Genomic DNA, 25,853 nt, shown 5'->3' on the forward strand with positions numbered 1-25,853 from the left:
AAAATGTGGACAGGCAGACTGGCCTAAATATCAGACCATTTGCACACACACACCTCCAAAACTCACAACTCATATATATATATATATATATATATATGTATGGCAATTTTATCCCGACAATGGTGTACTTTGTTTTTATGGTGCTTATTTTCCATGCTTGCTACATCAGCTCACACAGTTACAGGACAGCAATGTCACAATCGATACACACTACACAGCTGTTTAGTAAAAAGCCATCTCTGGAGGGATATTAACAGTAATATTATTTTCCACAAACTCCCCTTCTCTCCACAGGGTCCTCCAGGTTACAACGGCATCCCAGGGCCAACTGGACCCCCCGGATCTCCCGTAAGTGCTGTTCCTCATGGATTGGATCAAAGCCGGCCGTTCGGCTGTGTTTGTGTTGAATGAGCATGCCACAGCAGGGGATGACAAGACGACATTATGTATTCATGAGGGTTAATTTTTAAAGAGCTTGGCGGGAGGGGAAGCATTTATCAGTCCGAGGGGCTTTATCAGAAAGGTGGTGTGCACATGAAGGTTAATGGCAAATCTGTGACATCTTGCGTGGTAAAAGGAATTGTGTTCTGGAATGTTCTAGAAGAATGAACAACATTTTTCTCCAGGTAGCACTGTGGTACACCAAGAAAAAGAAACAAGGCAAAAACTGACATAGATGAGTCAATAAGACTGTTTGAAATGAAAAAGGGTTTTCTTTGAATCAAGATTTAATATGGTGCACTAAAGCAGATAATAGACCATTCAAGAGAATGAAAGAGAATAAACCCTATAGTAGCCTAGACCATTAAAGAGAATTAAACCCAATATAAATGTATTACAGTGATGATGTTCTTTTATCATAGCCACTGCTGCTGTAGGCTGCTGCAGGGTTTCTGGTTACAGTGAAGCACCTTGAGACAGTGTTACTGTTAAAAGTGTTAAAACCCAACTGCATTATAAATGACAATTGGGGTCAAGAACTTTAATTCCACATTGGCTTGCTGACAGGAAAGAGCTCTTGCCATTCCACGCTGGCAAGTGTCAGCATGAAATAATAAAAAAAGTACCGTTTTACTCATTAAAATATGAAGAAAAGCTTCACTGACTGGTCAGGGATAGGACTTTTGAAGTATTTGGCAATTGTAATGTCTTTAATGCCTCATTGTAATTAGCCTACTATATGATGCGGTGATTATCTCTCAGGGTGTAGAGGGCATCAGAGGTCGTGAAGGTCATGAGGGGCCTAAAGGTGAAGAGGTGAGTCATCTTTACTAAATGCATTGTACATATATTCTACTCAGATTATTTCTAGCGGGTCTTCTATTTAACCCCCGGATTTATGATGTTCAAGTGTGTGTGATCGTGTGTGTTTTGCATGTGTGGTTTTCAGGGAGCAGCTGGCCCACCTGGAGCACAGGGACCTGCCGGCCCAAGAGGAGAAACCGTGAGTGACCATTTTAGATTTGGACCATATTGAGTAGGAATTATTACGGAGTAATTATGTAGAGCTACTGTAAGTGACTTCCCTAGCGACCGACTGTTACATCGTCTGTGTATGTATGATCGATCAATCGATAGATAGAAAAATAGAGAGATAAATAGATAGATAGCTGCCATGGATGATAAATACACTACCGTTCAAAAGTTTGGAGTCACCCAGACAATTTCATGTTTTCCATGAAAACTCACACTTTCATTCATCAAATGAGTTGTAAAATGAATAGAAAATATAGTCAAGACATGAGGTTAGAAATAATGATTTTTATTTTAAATAATAATTTTGTCCATCAAAGTACGCTTTCGTTAAAGAATTCTCCATTTGCAGCAATTACAGACTTGCAGACCTTTGGCATTCTAGCTGTCAATTTGTTGAGATAATCTGAAGAAATTTCACCCCACACTCCCTGAAACACCTCCCACAAGTTAGATTGGCACTTCATTCATACCATACAGTCAAGATGCTCCCACAACAGCTCAATAGGGTTGAGATCTGGTGACTGTGCCTGCCACTCCATTTCAGACAGAATACCAGCTGACTGCTTCTTCCCTAAATAGTTCTTGCATAGTTTGGAGGTGTGCTTTGGGTCATTGTCCTGTTGTATGAGGAAATTGCCTCCAATCAAGCGCTGTCCACAGGATATGGCATGACGTTGCAAAATGGAGTGATAGCCTTCCTTATTCCCTTATTCAAATCCCTTTTACCTTGTACAAATCTTTCACTTTACCAGCACCAAACCAGCCCCAGATCATCACATTACCTCTACTATGCTTGATAGATTGCATCAGGCACTTCTCCAGCATCTTTTCACTTGTTCTGCGTCTCACAAATGTTCTTCTGCGTGATCCAAACATCTCAAACTTAGATTTGTCTGTCCATAACACTTTTTTCCAATCTTCCTCTGTCCAATGTCTTTCTTTTGCTCTTCAGAAGACATTTCTCTTTTTCTGGCCATTTTGAGAGTATAATCAAACCCACACATGCTGATGCTCCAGATACTCAACGAGCTCAAAAGAAAGCCATTTTTATAGCTTCTCTAACCAGCACAACAGTTTTCAGCTGTGCTAACATAATTGCACAAGAGTTTTCTAATCATCAATTAGCCTTTTAACACGATTAGCTAACACAATGTACCATTTAGAACACAGGAGTGATGGTTGTTGGAAATGGGCCTCTGTACACCTATGCAGATATTCCTTTTAAATCCAGCTAGCAATTTACCACATTAGCAATGTCTAGACTGTATTTCGGAGTAATTTAATGTTATCTTCTTTGAAAAAAAAACAGTGATTTTCTTTAAAAAATAAGGACATTTCTAAGTGACCCCAAACGTTTGAGCGGTAGGGTGTTTGTTTTAAGGATTCTGGAATTCTGGAGATCCCTTTTAGCCTGCTTTTTTCATAATTATCATCAATGTCCCTTAACAGAAGCATAAAGATGCACATAATGCTATTGCTGTATGAAACAGTGTGTTTTTAATGTCTGATGCTGAGTTGTGTACTCCGTGTCACCTGCAGGGAGAGCCTGGTGTGGACGGCTTGGATGGACTTCCAGGAGTCAATGGAACCAAAGTGAGTCTTCTGCACCTTGTCTATTAGCATGCAGGTTTGACGAGAACCTTCCCATGGGCCTTTTCTTCATGATGTTAAAGTGTTGTGGTCTGTGTAGAAAGATACTGTACCTTGGATGCATTACATGTAATAGTTCATATTGTATTAGCCTCTAGTTAGTGGTTTCTAAAAGTTGAGAGCAACCTTAATCATTATTGCATCAATATGTAGGCTACAACAGATGTTTGGCCTGTAGTGGCTGAATATATTTAAACTCATAAATCATTTGGGAAATGTCTAAGCCAGCTCTTCTATGTGTCTCTACCATGACAGGGAGAGGCTGGCACACCTGGACCATCTGGCGTGAGGGGCATTGTTGGAATACCTGTAAGTACAGTACTGTCCATGGCTGAGCGAGGACATAGTATGCACAAAATGGATCCTCCTGATTCATATGATATCATAGGATAAGACTGGATATCAGTACGATGAAAGCAGTGGGACGTTAGCACAAAAGCAAGTTTCTGTGGGTCGTTGATGAAAAAGGAAGCATGAAAATGAAAATGAAATGAAAAAGAAATGTTCACCCTCGTCTAATGAATACCCTGGCTGCTGAGATGAAATCCTTCCAGCAAGTCTCACAGAGCATTAGTTAAAAATTCTGGATACCTTTTTGCTATTCTGAATATGTCCCAAAACAGGCTTGGGTTATTGACCTACAGTACCTTGAACTCTATGCGGTTCTTATATTAATATAACTTCTAAATCCAAGCCCTATTGCATTTTAGGCCTTGTGAAACTATGCAAGGCATGAAATTGAGATTGTTAAGGAATGAACTCAAACTCAAATAACTCATGAACTCAAATACTCCAAATACTCTTTTGCTATGGCCTAACTGCAGCACAAGCGCATAAAAGATTCAGTAAATGTAATGCCTGTGCCAATGACCTGACTCAAACACCATTGCCAATCTGCCAGAGATAACCGACCACGGAGAAAACCAGCATTAAGAAGCTGGGTTTTCTTATCTAAATGTGCTTTTAAATGAATTCACCTCCCCAAGTACCTTCTCTTTTTCTCTAAATCGTCTCTCTCGCCATCTGTCTTTGAGAGAGAAGAGCAACAGGGAGGGGAGCAGGCAAATAAATTGCCCACACAACAAAGTGTCATTATTCTATTGCAAACCTTACGGCAAGGACAACGAGTGGATATTATGAAGCAAAGTGGATATTTATGCACTTTTCCCAATGGGCTTGAAGATGCAAAGCCTACACTAAGACTGAGTGTGGCCCTGATCTGGCCACGATTCGGCCACATCTCAGATCTGTTCCAAAGCCAGCACCTTTGTGTGTGTGTGTGTGTGTGTGTGTGTGTGTGCGTGTGTGTGTGTGTGTGCGTGTGTGTGTGTGTGTGCGTGCGTGTGTGTGTGTGGATAACGCCTTTCCACTCCTGATTGTGCCCGCTCTTAGGTATTGACAAAGCTGTTTATACCGCTACAAATTCAGGTTAAGTGCCCTTCAGAATTGATCAATGTCAGTGGAATGTGCCTTAGCTCTCAGAACAACATGAATCTGCATTCACCGGCTGCTCTCTCCCGTTGAAACAGACGACCTACCCCCACGTAAATATTATTGTACTTCTCCACCGTGAGTGATGTCAAATAGTCATCTTTATTTCCTAGTATTTAGAGTTGCAACCACACTGATACAGAGAACCAAGAGCCAGAGTGTTTTCAGAAGGTTATTTTCAAATGATATGGGATGTTTCAACTAAACCTCTGTGTTTTAGTGCGGATTTGTTCTGGGTGAATGCTCATGGGTAAAGACTGACACACCTTTGTGTGTGTGTGTGTGTGTGTGTGTGTGTGTGTGTGTGTGTGTGTGTGTGTGTGTGTGTGTGTGTTCTACAGGGGTTGCCTGGGAAACAGGGACTTAAAGGACCAGCTGGTGACAAGGTAATCATGTTTTTTAAGAAATCAATTAATTTGTTTTAGTGTTTTATAAGGCTGGTGATTGATTTCGCTGTTCAATATTGGCCACCCACAACCCTCCAAGACAGTATTGACATGGTTTAAGATGGGATCTGGCAAACTAGATAAACCAAACAGACATATGCAAAATTGATTAATGCTAAATTGCTGGTTGGAATTCGGTGCTTTACTTCTATATTTTAGTTAATCATTCAGTGTGTACATTCTACACACACCTGCACCTGCCTGATGTAAGGTACCAACTTCTACTGGCAAAGACTGCATGAGGATTCCAGAAAAGCTCAATACTAAATATTATATTGATTGAAGATGGTGATGATGTGATTACTATTTGATTTCGTGTGGGCTATATCTAGCATTTAGCCTTTATCAATCTAACTTTATCTACTGTATCTAACAAACAAAAAAGAAGAGCTGTTGCATATTTCTGAAAATGAATGTATTATTTTTTTGGGGGGAAAAACTCCAGGGTGACACAGGAGCTGATGGACTAATAGGACCCATTGGGCTTCCAGGCAAAACAGTGAGTACCAGCATCTTCCTCTCCCTTTCCTCCACCTCCCTCTCCTCCTCCACTTCGACCTCTACCTACCTCTTCTCCTTCATCTATCTCTCTCCATCTCTCTCCTTCTCTTACCTCTTCCCCTTCATCTATCTCTCTCTCCATCTCTCTCCTTCTCTGTCTCCTGCTATTAATTCCTGTTGGGGTGATGCTGCACTGTAGTGCCTGTTGTGATCAGACAGTTTGATATATGCCCCCTGTGTTGGCTCTGGCCCTGAATGCACAACTCCACTCTTCCTGTGGAGCCACAGCACCAATCCATTAGTGGACACATGCAGTGCTGAGTAAAATATCTCTCTCTCTCTCTCTCTCTCTCTCTCTCTCTCTCTCTCTCTCTCTCTCTCTTCCTCTCTATCTCTCTCTCTCTGCCATTAAGGGTGAAACAGGAGCACCAGGCAAAGACGGCATACCAGGAGCCAAGGGAGCCACCGTACGTACCCCTTAAGCTCTTAAATCACAAAAGCACAATAATCACCTAGTCCCCCTGGTACTGACCGACTGTCTGGGAGCACTGTCTGGAAACAAAACATTATTCATGAAGTTGTTCATTCACTTCTGGCACTGTCTAAAACATTTGCTGATCAGAATTCTCCACACAAATTCTGTACCCATACATGAATCCCAAACATTGTTCAAGTTTTTAAATATATTTAAGTTAATTGATGAATGAAACATGCCACACTTTCTCTATAATAACTTTACTCATCTATGACAATTAGTGGTTGCATAGTACATGATTCTACTATAATGAGAAAAATGACATCAGTATTTTGTTAATGATTTTTGATGTGTATATTTGTATTCCTCCATAAGGGTGAGACGGGGAAGCAGGGTCCTGTGGGAGTGACGGGACTTCCTGGCGTCCAGGTGAGTTGATTGTGATGCCCGTTTGTTCTAGGCGAGCTGACATGGAGAGGTGGGCTCAGTCCAGCCAGAGTCCAATTGGCATGCAACCCCACTGCCTTGGCAACATGAGATGAATGGAAATCATTTAGTCACTCCTGATTGCTTGGCTGAACGATGGTGTGGGAGCTTGTGTGTACACGTGTGTGTATGTGAGAGAGAGAGAGACAGTTATACAGAAAGTGATACAGATAGCTTTTATGTGTGTATACCCATTTTTACTGAGTTTCTGAGTCTGTGTGTGTATGTCGGTGTGTGCCTGTGTGTGTGTGTGTGTGTGTGTGTGTGTGTTTGTACTGCTACCTGTGTGTGTGGTAGGCTTCTCACATTCTCTCCCTTTATTCCTCATCTCCAGGGAGAGAAGGGAGACAGAGGTCCTATGGGCCCAATGGGAATCAAAGGTCACACCGGACTGAAAGGAGATCAGGTCAGCCTCGGACAGATCAGATGCCTCCGTGCCTCAGAGGGTCACTTCACTGAACAGTTTTTTTTTTTTATCTGTAAAAGATTACTGATTCACATTTTGGTTTCTGGTTTCAGGGTCCTATTGGCGCAGTGGGTCCGAAAGGAAGTGAGGTAAGTTGTGCTACACGGGCTGATGGATCTCCCTTGGGCATAGAAGCCTATGTTTGGTCACAGTACAATGGCCACACATGTTCACTTAATGTGATCCTCATGAATATCGTTGTGTTAGGTGTTATCAACTTATTAATGTGTGCTACAGTATTTCATGTCTGTACCCCTTTGTTATTTACCTTCATCTATGTCAGCTTTATTTCACTAGTCAGAATAATTGGCCTGATTGCATCTCTGTGATGCCTTGGTGGCCTCTCCTCCTGAGGGTCCTCTCACATGTTCTCTCTCCTGCAGGGTGATCCAGGACTGCAGGGTGACTCAGGTGTCAAGGGTGACCAGGTAAATAATATCTAAATTAAAATGCTGCAATTAATGTGGCAATATGTAACATGCAATGTCTATTCTTCTGATACGACTGGTATTGCGATCTTGTACAAAAAGTGTTATTTAAATAAAGCTTGATTGTTGGTTGGTTGATTGATTGATTGATTGATTGATTGATAATGGCTTGCAAAAACTGTGCCTCTAAATGTATTTGTTTGTGTCTTTTGCACAGGGTCCTCCGGGTATTCAAGGACTTAAAGGCGAGGTAATACAAGGTTTAGTCTCTTTTGGGTCAGTTTATCTCGATTGTGTAAATACCTTAATGGTATCTGATGGAACTAGATGATGGAAGTGAAGTTCCAGATTTCTTAACCAATTGTATTTCTGACATTGTCACTGGCCCTGGGTAACGTGAAGACAATTGTCATTCATTTGTGATGGTGGTACAGTATGTTGGTCTGTTGACCCTGTTCAACATAGCCTTTATGCAAATGTCAAAAGAAGAAACATTAGTCAGCCACCTGTCTCTTTTGCAAACATCATGAAGAACACTACATTGGTATTCTCATGGTGGGATCCAATATAGATTAAAAACTACCACCCAGTGTTCTCATTATCACTCCACATAGCTATACCATCACTGCCTATCATGAAGCAATCAGGCCGTATTCACAAGTACCATTTATGGCTGTGGGGCACAGTCAGTGGCACAGTAATTTGAAATAAGTTGCTATGGTGACTGTAGCATTCTGGTTTATGCAGGGCATTTTTGACTGGCGTATTTCATGTGCCAACGGAAATGGTCATGCAAATAAGGTAATAGATATTCAAGCCCCCTTGTCAGCAGAACTTGCCTAGGTTCTGCAATCAGGAGATAGGATTGCAATGGTAGCCAGCCCATATTAGCAATCAGGAGACTGCAAAAGAGGCAGTTAACTTGACCTGCCGATTATTTTGCATGGGCAGTGAACATTACAAGGAGGAAGTGTTCAACTGTTCAGGCAAGCCTGGCGGAAGTTTGAAAAAGATAAAACCTGGCTCATGGCAACACTTGAGTCACAAACAGTGAGATGCAATCAGGGAATGTCTTCTGTCTTACATTTCCCCTTTGTTTGTAACACCTACTCATTCATTACATAGGCTAGTGCACAATGTATTGAGTGACCACCATAGTTATTCACTATAGAGCACTATGTAGTGAATGAGTACATGTTCCAAACACAGCTTGCTATGGTCTATTACTGTCCCAGCTGGGCTCAGAGACGTCCCATACCTGTTGCACCAGTGAGTGGCATTACAGGTGTGACCCATGACTAGTAGAATGTCACAGGTGACAATATGTTTTCTCCTCTGTTGACCTCCTCAGCGCGGAGAGAAGGGACAGCAAGGTGACGTGGGACTTGACGGACGTCCCGGACAGCCCGGCCACGAGGGACAAACTGGCCCGCAGGGTGCTCGTGGACTGGAGGGGGAACGTGGAGTAGCAGGACCTCCAGGGCCCCGGGGTCTGCCTGTAAGTCGTTTCACTTCTAAAACAAAGAATACAGAATTCCTCATTTAGGGTAGGTGAAGAGAACTGTATTTAGTATTTGATGAATGGAAGTGGGTAGTGGTTGATGGCAAAGATCTGTTGCGATATAAATAGTACAGTGATCGGGTGTCCTCTGTATTGAAATGGTCTAATGAAGCTTAAAGGGGCTAATTGATGCTCATAGCTGTCTGTCTGTAGCCTTATTTGTGCAACAGTTTTGCTTCATTTGCCCCATTGCCTTTGCTTGAAGTAATTGTATGCTGTGTTCATTCTCCACAGGGCCCTAAAATTGCTGATGAAAAAATTAGAGCTATGTGTGCTGCAGTGGTTGAAGGTAAGAGTGTTTTCCGCAATAATTTAATAACAAACAAGAGTGGCCTGTAGTATCCTTACAACAACCCATGACATTTGTATTGTCAGTCTTTAATGAGAGAAGTCATGAAAAGTTGAAGGCTGTTTGGTTGTTTCCACCTTTGGACATAGTTACTTAGTCTATAAACAACACCAGAAAAGTGTCATTATCTGAAATAATGTCCCTGCCTTACACTCGGTTGTATGTCTCCCTGCCTCCCAGAGCACCTTGACGCCTATAAGAAAGAGCTTGCGATGAAACCGCTGCCCATCGGTGCTCCAGGAACCCCTGGCCCCGCTGGGCTACCTGGTCCCCCAGGACCCCCCGGTGCTAACGGGGAACCCGGCGCCAGAGGATTCATGGGTCCTAAAGGTCCTCCAGGCTTCTACGGCCTACCTGGTAAACCAGGTGCCAAAGGTAGGACTTCCACTTTCACTGACTCATTACCAGAACCTGTGTCAGAAATAGAGCAGCTGAGAGGTCTCTACTGAGTGTGAGTGTTTACATCTTGTACATGACTTCCTGCTCTTTTGGAGATTATCTTTGTCGGTTCGTTAAAAAATCCACATGTATGTGTCCAGAGAGAAGGGTGCAAGTCATAAGTAATATTTACTATAGTTGTGTAAAGTACAAATACTATTATTATTATTATTATATTATAATTGTTATAATACTCCACAACAGAAGAAGGGGTTGTGGTCTACTGATTAGGGACCTGGCCTTCCAAGTGGAACACCAGAGGGGAGTGAGTTGGCCATTGTGCCCTTCAGCAAGGCACTCAATCATAAGTCACTCCAGGAGGACTGTCCCTGTAGTTAATTCACTGCGAGTCACTCTGGATAAGAGTGCCAGCTGAATGGCAGATAATGGAATGGAATGGAATGGGGATGTGTGATGGCTGAAGATGTATTGTATTGTATGGTGTGTCTGCAGGTGATACTGGAGATAAAGGAGATAAGGGAGAAGATGGCGTAGGTATCAAGGGAAGCCAAGGAGAGCCAGGAGCTCAGGGTAAAGCTTCACTTCTTCTTTCTCCTCTCCACCCTTTTTTGTCTATTTTTCTCCTTTTCGATTTTCATATTCGATTGTCATCTTTTCTTTTCCCCTCCCTTCTTTTTTCCATCTCATCTCATCTCCTCTCTTCTTGTCGCTCCAAACGAGTGTGTTGAATTGAATGGCAACCCAATTCTTCTTAAGTGGAATGAATATCCCATTTGGAAACAGAAATATGTTTGGGTTCTGTCGAGACCAGGCTCTACGATGATCTGTCTTAGTGGTTAAAAAAGATAAAGTAGTCTAAAACTGGGTTAGTCACTGACGGCGATGATTGTCTTCTACATCGTCATTACTGGAATGTGTGTGTGTGTGTGTGTGTGTGTGTGTGGGGGGGGGGGGGGGGGGGGGTGTTAATGTGTGTGTGTGTCTGTGTGTGCTCTACTGTTCATATCCTTGTGTGTGTGTGTGTGTGTGTCTGTGTGTGTCTGTGTGTGCTCTACTGTTCATATCCTTGTGTGTGTGTGTGTGTGTGTGTGTGTGTGTGTGTGTCTATAAATTAATATTTGTGTATTTTCTGTGACAGGTGAGCCTGGCATCCCCGGCGTCGGTAAAGACGGCAAAGACGGTGCTCGCGGCGAAGCTGGAACCCCCGGCCTCCCCGGCCCCCCCGGCACCCGTGGCCCCACTGGCGCCCCCGGCCTCTGTGACCCCTCCACCTGTGTGGGGAGACCCCAGCCCCTCTACCTGATGAGTGGCAAAAAGCCCTACTACAACAAGGGCCACTGAACGCCGCACTCACGTCACGTCACGGATAAGCTTCGTCACCATCATCATCCCCCAAGGTCCTCTCAGCCAATAGGATGAAGAGGACGGGGGGACACCCGTCCACAAGGAGAACAGCAAGATGTCTCCGCAGAGCACAGCACACAGTGAACATTAAACCAGCCAGACAAACTGTAGCTTTTACACATACGTGTGAACGCGCTTCCTTTTCTTGAAACGTTTTCAGTGCATGGAAAGGATATTGTGTTTTGTATATACTGTAGAAAAAATAACGAAAGGGGATTAATCAAAATGCCAATCAACATTGAATGAACACTTAACAGTATTGCAGTAGTATCTGAATGGAAATAGACGTGATGCTGAGTGAATGAAATAAATTATGCAGACTCAAGTGAGTGAATCATGGGCACCTGTGAAAAATGCAAGCACAACATTGTATCAACGTAGATCAAATGTATCATCAGATCACTCAGTTCTCAGCAAACCCCACTGATTATGCTATTTCCACACAAGTTTGCTAAATGAATAGCTGGTACCTGTCTTGTTGAAGCCGTAATGATTTAGCAAGGCCCAGGAGCATACTACATCATTCTACACCACTCTTCGTAGTTGCTATAGAAATGTGGAGAAGGAAGACAGTTTGGCCAGTGTTTCTGTGTTTGTATAAAAAGGTTTCCTTTAAAAGCCATAGAACTCATGTCACAAAATTGGTTAAACTAAAGAATCCATTCTTTTTTTCTAAGTTTTCTTTGGGTAAAAAAAGGAAAATAAACTTTCTAAATTTGTGTGAAATGTATTGTTTTGCCTGGTTTTCTTATGCAATGCAGTAACTTCTATCTTAGGTTCGACTCCTACAGTAGTGGGGGACTTTTTATGTATGTGCTTTAGCCAGTGCAACTATATGTTGATAGCCTGGTTAAAACCAGACCGAGAGTGGGTCTGAAAAGACTTCATTGACTTACAACTTCCAGCGATTCTAACTCCAAAGATTACGACGGAAGTTACCCAACTACCCTTTCTAGAAATGCACCCCAAATACGCAATATTAAGATTTCAAAGACTACTGTAATTCTAATATCGTTTTACGCATTCCATTTAAAAGTATTGCTCAACACTGTTATTGGTCAGCTTTAACCTGGTTCAACCCACTTATTGCGGCTGATCACACCTTCCTACTGGCAATTTTCTGGCCATTCTCTCGTACACCTGCTCTACCATATTCGTCGGTGATACATCGCCACCTTGGCCAAACTTGGGGCTGCAGTGTCCAAGCACAAAAGGTCAGATGCAAGGTTATGAACTGGTGAACTGTATGGTAATAACAAGTCATTGAATTTGTCTGCTTATAGACCAGCGTTCACTTTACCTGGTCAATTGAATTAAAATTGGTGTTGAGTTAGACATCTGATATAATTTGGGATATGAGATGTTTCCCTTGCTGATGATTGGACAAAACACCCTCCAACGTCCGAATCTCCTAACCTTCTACTTGTCCCAAGTCTATTTACTGCCAGATGCAGTCTGACCTTTTCCTGCCGGCCAGCCGATAGGCCTGTGCTTTCATCCTCTGAGGGGGAAATGCTTTTGTTTAAAATTGCATTACCAGTCTTTTTTAAGATAGACCCTGTTCAAAGGCTACTCTGCTATGGGTAGGACAGCACATTAATGCTGCACGCTGAATCACCTTGTATAAATCAAAACTCTCCTGAGCCAGTTTGTTAAAGTGAAATAACATTATAATTGAGCAGGTCACACCTGAAAATGATAAATGTGAGGTATTTGTTTTAGTAAAATCACACTTTCAAATCACAACAGGCCTAATCCAAATGAGGACAAAAAGTCACAGAACAATTATTGGATTGCTGGCAAGGTTATTAATGTGAAAAATATGAAGAAAAAAACAATATGATGGCTACGGTGAGAATACATAGTGGTGGAAGCACACAAGTTCAGTTCGAGCAAGTTATGAGAAAAACAGTTAACACCGAGCAAGAATATTCACAAATGAAAAGGCCTCTTCTATAAACATGGACCTGATCCAGCCTTTATTCAAACATACATAACTCTTCCATTAATAATTACACATATACCAGCCACTATTTATTATGTTATTTTAGCACCATTCAACCAGTAAAAACAGGTAGAGAATCCCATGCATTATCTATGCTTATCATTTTTCCCTGGATTGTTACGACAGTTCTTAACAATAATTTAAACACAAATAATGATGCAAATATTTTATAAAATGGGGTGGGACAATCTTAATCCACAGTAACGTCAACACTGTGTGTAAAACAGAGTAAAATGCAATGCCGATCTTCCTCAGAAGTAAAAATAAAAATAGCTGAAATGTACATACCCTTTCAAACGCATTATGCACTGCTTGTTATATCTGTGTATTTTGTAAATCATATATGCTACCTGATCCACACAAACAAAAGGCAAAGAGAAGACAATGATGAAACACTATTTCAAAACATTCACACAACAGCAAGCAAGGCATATTACACGTGGGAAGGCGTTATGAAATAAAATTCAAGACTCTAAGTTGTAAGCAAATGCCCAGTACAATCCCCATAATTAATGTAGCCATAACAGACTAGCGAAACCTTTTTTGAATAGTATTGACAGCTTTACAATTGTATCGGGCCTAGAGCAAATGACACACCGCACAAAGCAACTACAGTATGCCTTTCATGAATCAATTGCAAAGCTCCTTTACAAATCCCATCTAGTCTACATTGTCATTGGCACAGCGAAAACGGATCTCTTTAAGTATGCATGGCTTTCCTGGAGGATTCATTCTAACATCCAATGATTCAGTCGAATCCAGATGTTTATTGTTATGTTCATTTAGATTAGACAATACACATTCCCATTATATCCAAATTAATATGTAAATGTTTGGATTAATATATAAACAGGAATGTTGGAAAGTAAGCATTGTTCTGCTGAAAGCTGGACGCTGCTGTCTCTTGCGACAGCATTACAAATATCTGGATCATTCAAGTCAAACTGAAGCACCACTTCCATTCTGTGAAACATTTCAAGCATTAAAAGCCCATCATCTACACTTCAAGGTGCAGTTAACAGAAATTGCTCTCTATTTGCAATACCCTCAGTGAACATACTTGCTATGCCAATGATAAAACATGTCGCAACTTTGTTGCCCACGCTATCTAAACTAGAAGCCTGGATTAAGAAATAATCCCACAGATTACACTCACTGGTAATGCAAAGAATCAAACAGCCACTGCTTTTTAACCATAAAGCTGGAGCAGCGGTTTTACCAGTCAAACAGACCCTGTGGAAGACTAACCCAAATCCCAACTGTAAGATCTAACTGCTGTAGCTTCTGAAGGTTCGGAAATAGCCGTGCTGTTGTCAGGCAACTCTTAATTGGCTCACCAGGGAAGCGGGCCACAATTCCGCGTCTAAAACAGACCCACTTAGAGGAGTCCATGATGGAGGCGCACCATACAGAGCTCTCATTAATCTGTGATCTGCGACACGGTGGAGAGGCATTTTAGAAAAACAATGTCTTAATTTCTGGAAGAGCTCTAGGGAGATTGCATCCCCCCCCCCCCCCAACCCCACCCCGCCTTCCCAAAAAAAGTCAATTCTCACGGGAGAAGAAATAGCAAACCACTCCACAACTGATGGGTGAGTGAGACTCTGGAGGAAATGAGGCTTGAAATGAACTGCAAACTTTGGGAAGAGTCGTGAAAGTGTTGCTACGGGGGGAAGCAGGGGCCGTGATAATGATCAGCTTCCTGGAGCCACACTTTAGTGCCACTGTACTTTTCATTTCTTTTAATTTCTCCAACAAACATCACTCAGTCGACAAACATTGAGTTATTGACTCATCTTAACTCTGTGGATATTTGTCTTCCTTCTGCGTTCGAATGCTCTTCTCATTTGTATCGGCACTCAGCGTTTATTGATGATGCAAGATTTCACCGCTAATGTGTCTTCATGCCATGTCGGGTGACACAAATGAAGAAACATTTAGTGTTATGATGATAGGGCTGTAAGTGTTTCTGATAAAGTATTGATTTTCTTCATTTATCAAGCAGAGATTGATAGTCATTAGTAAATACCAGACAGAAGGCAACTCGGAAATGAAATGGCAACCTAGAAGAGGCAAACAAGAGGGGCCAAGCGAGAACGCTCAGAAAGAGCACTACACTAGCGCATGGCGGGATCACTAATGATCTTGCCAGCGGCTGGCTGTCGATAAGTGAAACAGGTTTTCTCCTACAGTTTTCCCTGCAGACTGGCCAACCATCAATAAGAAAAATCTAGTAGATAGGTCCCCAGACTAGATAATTACCAGCTGACTCCAAAAGAACACACACACACCCGCCTGCCCACTCGCCTTCTAAACAATGGATCAATTTTTCGCAAGTACTGATTGATGACCTGTGCTGACCCCATTCCTGGGAAGGAGTAGAGGCAGAATGAGAGGTGTGTAAACTATGAGATGGTTGCTGTTTATTACGGCATGCTTAGGCAACCACTGCAAAAAAAAGGTTGCTTCTCACATGTCGCTACGTTTGACAGCTAAAAAGGCTTTAAACTCACCCTGATTAGTTGAGATGAATCGTTCCCTGATTAAAAATAAAGATGATGTCTGAGCCTCTCTTGCATATTCCCCTTAAACTCATCCACTCAACCAAACACACAGACAAACAAATAAACAATACACAAAAAAGACGACAAACAAATAACAAAACACAGATATTCTGACCGGCAGCACACATCCTTCCAAACCTCCCAGGCTGAGGTTAATGTTACAAATCTCAATAGGAAAAGTTCTTGGTTCACTGCAACACTGAGTTCATTGGTAGGTTGCTCTCCTAGGGTGGAGGGGGGGCTAAGACGTCCACCCCTTAATTCCCTTTGACGTTTTTGGGTCTTGACGCCAGGCTGGCATAGAAGGCACACTGTGAGGGATCACACTGGCCTGGCGGTCCTGAGGGACCTGGCTGGCCGTGAGGTCCGGGGTGGCCCGGTTCTCCCTGGGATCCTGCTGCTCCTGGAAGCCCGTCTTTGCCGTAACCCGGTGGACCAGCAGGACCTGTGTGGGGCATCCAGAGGAGGCATGGTCTCAGAAAACTACCATTTACAACACATGGAAGCTCTCAGGGCAAGGGAAAGGGAAGTACAACTACAAGGATGTACTGTAAGTCGCAAAGCTAACACTGTGCTAAGCTAGCACCAAGTGGCTCAATTTGTGAAAATGCTCTCTGGTCTTATTCTGTAACACTGTAGTACTGTATAGAGTCCCGAAGTCTGACGTAGCGTTTCCATGACGGCAGAATCATTGGATCTAAACAAACTTTCGAAGTGGCTTAAATAGCATTGAATGTAGACATGTGGCATCATTTCTAGCTAATACATTGTTTTAAATGTAGGCTATAGCCATTTAAACGTGCTTTACCTGCTAGGCAGCAGCTTAGCCACATAACACGGATTCCCTGGCAGGTGTAATAGTAAGAAACAAAATTCCAGTGGACATTTCACGTCTTCTCAAAGACTGGAGGCTGTTAAGAGTGACGTTTTTTGCCAAAAAAATAAAGCCAAATCACGTCCGTGAATTTAAGGATTTTAACTGCATGCTGTGAAGTTACATGCAGGTCTCTTTTACGGAGGAAACCCATGCTAAAATAAAACTCTGTAGTCACGAATTTGATTGTGTTGGTATGAATATGTTGTAATATGTGATTCTTACAGTGTAAAACGTTGTAAAATGTTAGCTGTGACAGTATGTGGATCCAGAGAGCATCTCAAGCATGTAGTTCTGCCACTTGAAATGACTCACTGTCAGTGTGTATCAGTACAATTGAGGTGTAGTGCCATTACCTATGGGACCAGTAGGACCCTGCTCGCCTCGCTGACCAACACCGTCCTCTCCTCGGTCACCCTTGGATCCTCGTTCACCTGGAAGAGTTCACCACACACAAACAAAAACAGCTCATGTGAAGGAACATGTAAAGGTCACTTACAAGGCCCCCTGTTATCTTCTATTTTGGGATAAGGGTGTTGTTAGATGTCAACAATTCCCCAAAGAATGTTTGAAGGACCCTGTGGACTATGCGATAGGTCACGCATATTGAACTGGCAAGTGTAATTGCATTGTACATTTGAGTTTAAAATCCCTTAGCTGAATTGTACAGTGCCCTGATAGGTGATTATGATTTCTTTCCCAATGCACAGGACTCTTCTATTACATTAATAATACATAATTCACAAATACACTAATAAAATATTAATTTATAAACCTTTACTGCAGTATGTACACTAACCTGATTTGAACATACACCATTATAGTACATCAGTGCATGGCACATCTTTAGGCTGCTATAGGCTTTAACAAGCTTCTACATCACACATTTGCAGTTAGTTTAGTAAATAGTCTGCATATGCTGTACCTTTAGGGCCCATGGGTCCTCGTGGTCCATCGCCTCCCTGCTGGCCGGGCATACCAGGCTCTCCTGGGGAACCAGCTCTGCCAGGGTTGCCATCTTTACCCGGAGGTCCTGGAGGCCCGGGTCTGCCAGCTGCACTCTTCACAGGGGTGGGCTGCAGCTGTGCCATGAGGTAGGCCATCTTGACTGTGGGGAAGCATCAGCATGACATTTGAAACAACAGCATTTAATAACATAATTTAATTACAATAAAAAAAAATAGATTCCAATGGACCCAAAACAAACATAGGAAGTGAGGAGATTGTTTAACTACTACTGGACTACTCTGGTTAGGATATGTATTATAAGGAAACTATTACAAACACAGCTAACAAATTGTAACACTATGGCAAAAAAGTTACCAGGACTGAGTCAGGTGCAAATAGACAAGAGAGGTTCAACTTAGCACATATGGATGCAGTCTCTGGAGCAACCTTACCCTCCAACTGTTTCGCTAGCTCCTCTTGAATGAGTCTTCGCATCGTTTCAATTGATGGTGACTCTCCCTGTGATGGACCAGGAGATGAATGCCAGCTCAAATCATGTAACAAAATAACCAGGTCTAATGCAGAGCTAGTGTGGTATTCTATTATTATTATTAATATTATTATTATTATTATTATTATTATTATTATTTTATTTTTAAACACCCCACTCACCCGAGCTCCAGGCATTCCATTCTGTCCTGGGTTTCCTGGAGGACCAATTGATCCTGGCTCACCTGGAGGACCTGACATTCCCATCATGCCCGTGTGGCCTTTCCTACCAGGAGCTCCGGGGGACCCTGGCACTCCAGGGTCACCAGTGGGGCCTTTGTCACCCTTGATTCCCGAGTCACCCTACAGAATAGATCAAGCACACGCAGTCATAATGACATAAATGACTAAATCCCTTATTTTGATCCAAGGTACTATTCTTCTACTGGTCCATGAAAGACCTAGCTTTCAGAGATAAACGTATGTTAAAGTCTACATCAGTATTTATTCTTTTGCACTTTTTGCCAGTGAGAGGATTGCATTTCTCACCTTGTCACCCTTAGTTCCACGGTCGCCAGCCTTCCCTGGCATTCCCTGTAAAAGACACCATTTCAGGAGGTCGGTACACCCAGGATATCAACAAAATGATAATTGAACAGTTTAGAGCTTAAGTAAGCTTGTTTTTTTTCTTACCTGTTTCCCCTCTTGACCCATGGGACCGCGAGGACCCTTTACAAGCACAAGTAATTGTGTATAGTGAATTATTTACATTACAGGCATAGACTTCTCAGTGCTTTTCTTGACTGATTTAGCACATTTGAGTTATATGAATATATGAATGTACATGAAGGCAATGTCTAACTAAGTGCTAAAACAAAATGATTATAATATACAATATTGATTAATGTATTTTTTAGCCCTCATTTTCTAGTATGTTAAAAATACACAGACTTACTGAGGGCCCTTTGGGACCAGGGAATCCAGGCAATCCTGGGTTTCCATTCTCTCCCTTAGCGCCAGCAAGACCCTGAATATTAACACAGATGGGGAGAAAATAAAATACCGTAAAAAGTAGGAATTTTCCATTTGCCATCCACATGGCTTAAGCTGTGAATGTAGAGGCAAATTCATTAGGAGGGATTTGCTCAGATTAATATTTGTCAGAAAGTCCTGTGAACATGGACTGAGTATGCACTGTAAATCTCAACAAGATTGCATGGAAGGAAAAAAAACAGGATTATCTTGTATATCTGCAGGGGCTGTGCACATCTCACGATTTGCAGACCAAAGACGGTTCTGCCAGAACGGACTCCTTATGGGGCCCTTCAGCAGACGTTCTCCAAATGAACATGTTTTGTGGCGTTTCGAATGCATTTATGGGATTATGATATACCATGGTTTAATATGTTAACATGCATTGTCAATTTTACGTATTCTGAATTTGCATGCAGCTTTGTATTATTTCAACCCATGTTGGTCTTGTTGACCAAAGGTGCTATGTCGAATTCTGTAGGCTTCAAGTTGTCTTGAACATAGCCATATAGCACTTCTGCATTCATGTGCATTGCAGTTATTACAGCGGCCACACGTGGTATTACAAGAGAGCTGGCCTAGCGCGAGTAGGTTTGCATGCTACTGCAAGTTCAGTGGATATCTCAACAACACAGAGCTTAGGCGTTTTTGACACTGCGTCAACATTTTTATTTATTCACATTCTACTGATATTTCTAGGTAAAAAAACACCTTTAATCAGAAAGAGATACTGCCATCCAGAGACTATTAAACAGATCTTTATCATAGAATGGCACCGCTTGTCTGTAATAGCATGAGGGCATTCTCATACTGAAAATCTGCACATTCCTGGAACTCAGGCAGCCATGTCAAAGCAGTGCTGTTCATTAAGGAGAGGGAGAGGGGTTACGGAGAGCTCATCACTTACAGGAGTGCCTGGAGTTCCCGACTTTCCTGATGGTCCTGGCTCTCCTGGTGAACCCTGGGTGGCGATAAATCATATCATAACAATAGTTCAAGTTTCTCTTTGACAAAATTGCCTGTGTGTATGTGTGTGTGTGTGTGTGTGTGTATGTGTGTGTGTGAGAGAGAGAGAGAGAGAGAGTGTGTGTGTGCGTGTGTGTGTGTGTGTGTGTGTGTGTATGTGTGTGTGAGAGAGAGAGAGTGTGTGTGTGCGTGTGTGTGTGTGTGTGTGTATGTGTGTGTGAGAGAGAGAGAGAGAGAGAGAGTGTGTGTGTGCATGTGTGCGTGTGTGTGTGTGTGTGTGTGTGTTCGTGTGTATATCTGGTATATCTGCATCTGTGTATGTGTGTTTAAATGTGTGTGTGTGTGAGAGAGAGAGTGTGTGTGTGTGTGTGTGTGTGTGTGTGTGTGTGTGTGTGTGTGTGTGTGTGTGTGTGTGTGTGTGTGTGTTCGTGTGTATATCTGCATCTGTGTATGTGTGTTTAAATGTGTGTGTGAGCACATCTCTCACCCGCTCTCCTCTAATCCCGTTGGGGCCCTCTGGTCCTGGAGGTCCTGTGCCTCCCTACAACATGTCCAGCAAAAAAAGAAGTCACTTCAGTGGACACTAATCCCAGTATCTCAGCTATTTTATCACATATCTCCATCAGCTCAAATAAAATGAAAAGCGCCCACTGATTTTATCATCAGACTCACATCTTTTCCAGGTTGGCCTTCTCGCCCTGGGTTACCCGCCTTTCCGTCTTCTCCCTGCAAACGTTGGCATATGGACATAAAATTGATGACTCTCTCCAAAATCCACTCAAAACTGAGATTCCTATCTGACCTTACATAGTTACACTCACACTGAGGACAAATGGCAAAGACTACATAGTTTGAGCTACTTGTAATACCATTTGTGATGTAGAGACAGTGTTGATAAATAACAGTGCCAGTGCCATTGTTTTTTTTTTTTGTTTTTTTTAAAGTATATTTTTTTTGGCCTTTTATGCCTTTAATTGACAGGATAGTGGAGAGTGACAGGAAGTGAGTGGGAGAGAGAGTCGGGGTGGGATCCGGAAAGGACCACGGGCCGGGAATCGAACCCGGGTCACCGGCGTACGGTGCAGGTGCCCCAGTCAGTTGCGCCACGGCTGGGGCCGCCATTGTTGTGATGTTCTTGGTAACATACACACCTTTGATCCTGGTGGTCCTGGTTCGCCTCTATGGCCCTTAAATCCCTGTTTAGACACATCAAAGAAACCAAACACTGCTGAGTGGCTGGAAGACAACACAGTGGAAGACAACAGTGCTTGACATGTACAGCACAGCCTCAACAAGCCAGATTTTTTACCCACAATTCATTATGAGTTCACTTACAGGAAGTCCTCGGAGTCCATCTCGGCCCGGCGGCCCCGGCTCTCCTTGTTTACCCTGCACAGAGAGCGTCGTAATTACAAACAAATAAATGACCCAGTGAAAAGATAAAAGGGATCACTAATGAATCACAGGCCTCTTGATGGATCTCCAGTTGTTGTTATTTTTGGTGCGTAAAGCCCACGGCTACTCATTTAAACAGATTAATGGAGATAGGGACTGGAGCTGAGCCAGGAGAGGATGACAGCCACCTCCTGCGGGAAATACTGCCATCAAACACGAAGGCCGCAAACAGCCGAGACAAACATCTAATATGCGACACGAGTATTCAGCAGCACTCTCTCCCCTCCAGAGGAGGCTCTTGTACTCACAGATTCCCCAGGCTCTCCTGCGTGGCCATCTTTTCCTTGTTTGCCAGGCGGCCCCTACAAATGACAATGCACATCTCTTTAACGCTGACATTTCAGAGCAACATTTCAAATTTGAGCACAACTGTTTACCAACTGATCTGAAATCAGCGTCACTGTCACACGCTGTTCAACCAGCTGTGCAAAATAAGGATATGGTTTGAATACAGCTTCTGAACGTGGACTGAAATTAACAAACAAAAAATACATGCAAAGGTTCAGCGGCTTACCATTAACCCTGGAAGACCTGGAGGTCCCTGGATTCCCTTTGATCCTTCTTTTCCCTGGCAACAACGAACAGAACCAATTATTTAGAGCACACGATATTCATCAACACATTCTAGACGAGACATGTCGATCTACCGATAATGATAGTCATGAGATGGGAGCCGCTGTGGCAATGCTGGTTAGCATGAGCTGTTACTGAGTCAAATGAGAACGGTAGGACATCAATTACAAAATTGATCTGGCTATCCTTACCTTCTCACCAGGGGGCCCCACAGGGCCAGCGAGGCCGGGGTTTCCATCAGTACCCTACGAGACAAAGCACACAGGTGTCAGATGACTCACGAGTCCGCCCTGTGAATATGGATGAATCTATTTACATTCAAATGAGATGGCAACATGGAGAAGGCAAGAAAAAGGCAAGAAAGACTTTATAAATCTGTCATGATGTGACAAACACAAAGTCAAAACACAGACAGATCATAAACAAACAAATCTTTCAACAGATATTAAGAACCACAAATAATCAGGTAGAACTCAAGCTGTTGTGAATAATGTGTGCAAGTGGAGCCTGGTGATTCACACTAGACAAGACCATATTGCTTTAATTAATGTTCTTCTACCTCAGCTAGTGTGGCATGACTGCAGAGTGTTTGAAATCTAATGAATTTGGCATAGCACACGTGGAAACTGCCTAATGAAACACTCACAGGTGGACCCATCAGACCAGCACTTCCTGGGTATCCGGGAGGTCCTGCTGGTCCCTGCAAAAACACAGACACACATGAGTGCAACCTGTACGCAATGCCAGGACTCAAAACTGGGCCATGTGGTGGTCACCTCAGGCAGACATCACATGTTTGGTCATTAAGCAGACGCTCTAATACAAACCACTTACAGTGAACTACCTATAGGGCGAGTCAAGACCTACCTAGAGCAAGCCAGGGTTAAGTGACTTACTCAGGGGTACAATGGTGGCAGCCCCAGGGGTCAAACTTACAACCATGATGCCATGTCCAAGTATTTTACAGTCATTGTAAAACATCAATACCATAACTTTGTTACCCTGAGAACACACATATAGTACTGAGGATAACATTTATCTGTATTGTATTGTGCATTGATTTGGATAGATAGTTCCCAAAAGGTCACAAAAACACTCAAGTTTAAGATGGCCATGATAGTGGATTGGGGATTTGGAAATGATGGTGGAGATCTATCATACCTTTTCACCTTTTTCTCCAGGTGCACCAGCAGGCCCTCGGTCACCTTTGCCACCCTGCAGGTATTAGGGGAGCACTTATTAAATGTAATCCACATCAATTATGTTGATTTCATCTCAGTTAATGGGCCTCTAAATGATCATTTTTAGGTATTATTTTTTTGCCAAAAGCCAAAGGTACTCTGTCTTCACAACAGTATCTGTTGTAAATATGGAGCAAAGTACAGACATTCTAATATATTTGTTAGAAAGAAACGTTCAGATGATGCTTGGATATGAAGGATGATAACACAAAGACTTGATGAACCATTGCTGTTTCAACCATTAAATAGGTGTACTGTTGACCTCACCTTTGCGCCCTCCTGTCCTGGTGGTCCAGCTGGACCTGTTGGTCCTGGCTGACCCTGCAAACACACACACACAGAGAACCAAATTAAGCATCCTCAGTAGCAGTTGGAGTTATGAGCAGCGAGTTTTTGGCACCCTGGAGAATGTTGTCTAATGATGTGCAGGCAGCCTTTTACCTCTCTGGCACTCACCCTGTTAGTGTGTGAGTGTATGTGTGTGTGTGTGTGTGTGTGTGTGTGTGTGTGTGTGTGTGTGTCTCTGTCTCTCTTTGTGTGTGTGTGTGTGTGTGTGTGTGTGTGTGTGTCTGTGTGTCTGTGTATGTGTCTCTCTCTCTCTCTGTGTGTATGTGTGTGTGTGTGTGTGTGTGTGTGTGTGATGATGGATGTTGTGCAGGGGTGCTTCACACTCTCAGGGGGTGCCTCCTAAGCGCCCATCTGTGCCCAGCTTTATGAGAGAGGAGCAGGAGGCCTCATCCCTCAGCAGCTCCCCATCTCTACATCTCTATCTTCATCTCTGTTCTCTCCTTTCAATCTCCTTTCTCTCTCTCTCTCTCGTTCCCATTCTCCGTTTTTGTCCTTCGTCATCTCTGTCTCTGTCTTTCTCTCAATATCTCTCAGGGGTGTCCATATTACATTTTTCACTTTCCTCTCATTTTTCTCTCTACCCTTTTCTCTTTATCTCCCCTTCTCTATCTCTCCATCAATCTAGCCACTCCATCTCTCGACATCTCTCAATACCTGTATCAGTTTTTCTATTTCTCCTTCTCTCTCTCGCTCTCTCTCTCTCTCTCTCTCTCTCTCTCTCTCTCTCTCTCTCTCTCTCTCTCTCTCTCTTTCTCTCTCTCTTTCTCTCTGCTTCTCTCTCTTTCTCTCTGCTTCTCTCTCCCCATCACTCTCCTGCTCCTGCTCCAAATCAACCCTAAAAACCACTATATATTTCATGGATACAATCTGTACCAATTTGCTATTCCAAGCAGGGCTTTTTAATATGAGATGTCAGACTGACAGTTGGTCAGAGCCAGGGAAATATGAGGAAGCGAGGTGCATCTCGTTTCCTCTTTCTGAGTAGGTCTAGGAAGTATGTCTGGGGTGGCAAGTGCATACTTTGACCTGACAGTGACACGCTTATTCATATCCACACCTCACCAAAATAAAGAATACTTTTAGGGACATAAATGATACCGGTAATTAATAATCAATTAAAAAATAAACTAAGGATACAGAGATTGTCTTGTGTAGTAAACAGTTAATGTGACAGGAGTTTAATGAGTCACAGGAGTGATGCTCAGTGATGAGATTAGGTTCCCTGACCACTGCCCGCGAAGCCGTCTTACCTGGTAGCCGTCCTGGCCGTTTTTGCCTGGAGGTCCCTCCAAGCCTTTATCGCCAGGCAGGCCGGGGATGCCCGGGGGCCCAGCAGGACCGGCCGGGCAGTCAGAGCAGATGTCCTGGGCAGAGGTAGGGTAATGAGGGATGACATTAATTAATGTGTGTGTGTGTGTGTGTGTGTATATATGTGTGTGTGTGTGTGTGTGTGTGTGTGTGTGTGTCTGAATAAATTGTAGAGATGTTCAAAATGTTCTCACTTTCAGGTTCAGGTCAGATAGATCTGCTGCTTTTCCCTGTTAAAGAAATTTGGAGAGCGTCATTGGAGATGTTCTAAACCTCAACCAAACAAATGGACAAAGGCCAAACTTGAACCTGACATTAACTGACAGTTAAAGGAATCATGTATCATGTTATTATCAGATTATTATCAATTATTAACAATTGGTATGATTAATTTGCTTTGTTTTTTTATACGTACAGGCTCTCCTTGGGATCCTTTTTCACCTGGTCTTCCAGGTAACCCCTGTGAAACAAGATGACATTCAAACTTTGGATGTAAACTCTGCTTATGTTATGCAGTTTGTGAATGTGTGTGTGTGTGTGTGTGTGTGTGTGTGTGTGTGTGTGTGTGTGTGTGTGTGTGTGTGTGTGTGTGTGTGTGTGTGTGTGTCTGTCTGTGTGTGTGTGTGCGTGTGTACATCAGAGCACTCACATTGTGTCCAGTAGGACCCTGAGGCCCAGCCACACCTGTTGGTCCTGGATTCCCCTAATAAATTACACAAACAAACATTAGCAACAACGGTCATCATTTGAGTATCACTATTCGATATTACTGTTGTATACTGAACCACTGCATATTGTCAATACATGTTTACAGTCATGTACTGTCCATAGTGAGCAGGTTGGGACTAATAGAGGACTCTTACCTGTTGTCCCCTCTCACCAGCAGGGCCAGGTTGTCCCTGTGAGAGAGAGAAATCA

At 42.9% G+C, this 25,853-nt stretch overlaps 2 protein-coding genes across 6 annotated transcripts in view; one reads left to right on the plus strand and one right to left on the minus strand.

Annotated features, from left to right (window-relative positions):
- Positions 1-11,858, plus strand: part of LOC121695338 (collagen alpha-3(IX) chain-like) — a 32,132-nt gene extending 20,274 nt beyond the window's left edge. For all 5 annotated transcript variants that reach the window (XM_042076069.1, XM_042076067.1, XM_042076071.1 and 2 more), the window contains 18 exons: positions 295-348; positions 1,204-1,257; positions 1,391-1,444; positions 3,016-3,069; positions 3,382-3,435; positions 4,959-5,003; positions 5,509-5,562; positions 5,978-6,031; positions 6,415-6,468; positions 6,860-6,931; positions 7,045-7,080; positions 7,375-7,419; positions 7,637-7,669; positions 8,771-8,917; positions 9,215-9,269; positions 9,510-9,704; positions 10,221-10,298; positions 10,867-11,858. In XM_042076069.1, the coding sequence (XP_041932003.1) occupies positions 295-348; positions 1,204-1,257; positions 1,391-1,444; positions 3,016-3,069; positions 3,382-3,435; positions 4,959-5,003; positions 5,509-5,562; positions 5,978-6,031; positions 6,415-6,468; positions 6,860-6,931; positions 7,045-7,080; positions 7,375-7,419; positions 7,637-7,669; positions 8,771-8,917; positions 9,215-9,269; positions 9,510-9,704; positions 10,221-10,298; positions 10,867-11,069 (1,341 nt within the window). In that variant the 3' untranslated portion in view covers positions 11,070-11,858. The remainder of the gene's footprint in view (positions 1-294; positions 349-1,203; positions 1,258-1,390; positions 1,445-3,015; positions 3,070-3,381; positions 3,436-4,958; positions 5,004-5,508; positions 5,563-5,977; positions 6,032-6,414; positions 6,469-6,859; positions 6,932-7,044; positions 7,081-7,374; positions 7,420-7,636; positions 7,670-8,770; positions 8,918-9,214; positions 9,270-9,509; positions 9,705-10,220; positions 10,299-10,866) is intronic.
- Positions 11,859-14,674: 2,816 nt separating this feature from the next.
- Positions 14,675-25,853, minus strand: part of col22a1 (collagen, type XXII, alpha 1) — a 58,474-nt gene continuing 47,295 nt past the window's right edge. Inside the window, exons 42-65 of the mRNA XM_042076055.1 lie at positions 25,799-25,834; positions 25,585-25,638; positions 25,351-25,395; positions 25,130-25,165; positions 24,878-24,991; positions 23,547-23,600; positions 23,200-23,253; positions 22,685-22,738; positions 22,230-22,283; positions 21,980-22,033; positions 21,714-21,767; positions 21,346-21,399; positions 21,162-21,206; positions 20,683-20,736; positions 20,498-20,551; positions 19,952-20,005; positions 18,968-19,039; positions 18,706-18,741; positions 18,562-18,606; positions 18,196-18,375; positions 17,976-18,042; positions 17,501-17,683; positions 16,932-17,009; positions 14,675-16,146 (exon numbers count right to left, since the gene is read on the minus strand). Coding sequence (XP_041931989.1) covers positions 15,959-16,146; positions 16,932-17,009; positions 17,501-17,683; positions 17,976-18,042; positions 18,196-18,375; positions 18,562-18,606; positions 18,706-18,741; positions 18,968-19,039; positions 19,952-20,005; positions 20,498-20,551; positions 20,683-20,736; positions 21,162-21,206; positions 21,346-21,399; positions 21,714-21,767; positions 21,980-22,033; positions 22,230-22,283; positions 22,685-22,738; positions 23,200-23,253; positions 23,547-23,600; positions 24,878-24,991; positions 25,130-25,165; positions 25,351-25,395; positions 25,585-25,638; positions 25,799-25,834 — 1,719 coding nt within the window. The 3' untranslated portion in view covers positions 14,675-15,958. The remainder of the gene's footprint in view (positions 16,147-16,931; positions 17,010-17,500; positions 17,684-17,975; positions 18,043-18,195; positions 18,376-18,561; positions 18,607-18,705; positions 18,742-18,967; positions 19,040-19,951; positions 20,006-20,497; positions 20,552-20,682; positions 20,737-21,161; positions 21,207-21,345; positions 21,400-21,713; positions 21,768-21,979; positions 22,034-22,229; positions 22,284-22,684; positions 22,739-23,199; positions 23,254-23,546; positions 23,601-24,877; positions 24,992-25,129; positions 25,166-25,350; positions 25,396-25,584; positions 25,639-25,798; positions 25,835-25,853) is intronic.

Source organism: Alosa sapidissima, chromosome 21 (assembly GCF_018492685.1).
Source record: "Alosa sapidissima isolate fAloSap1 chromosome 21, fAloSap1.pri, whole genome shotgun sequence".
Classification (NCBI taxonomy): domain Eukaryota; kingdom Metazoa; phylum Chordata; class Actinopteri; order Clupeiformes; family Clupeidae; genus Alosa; species Alosa sapidissima.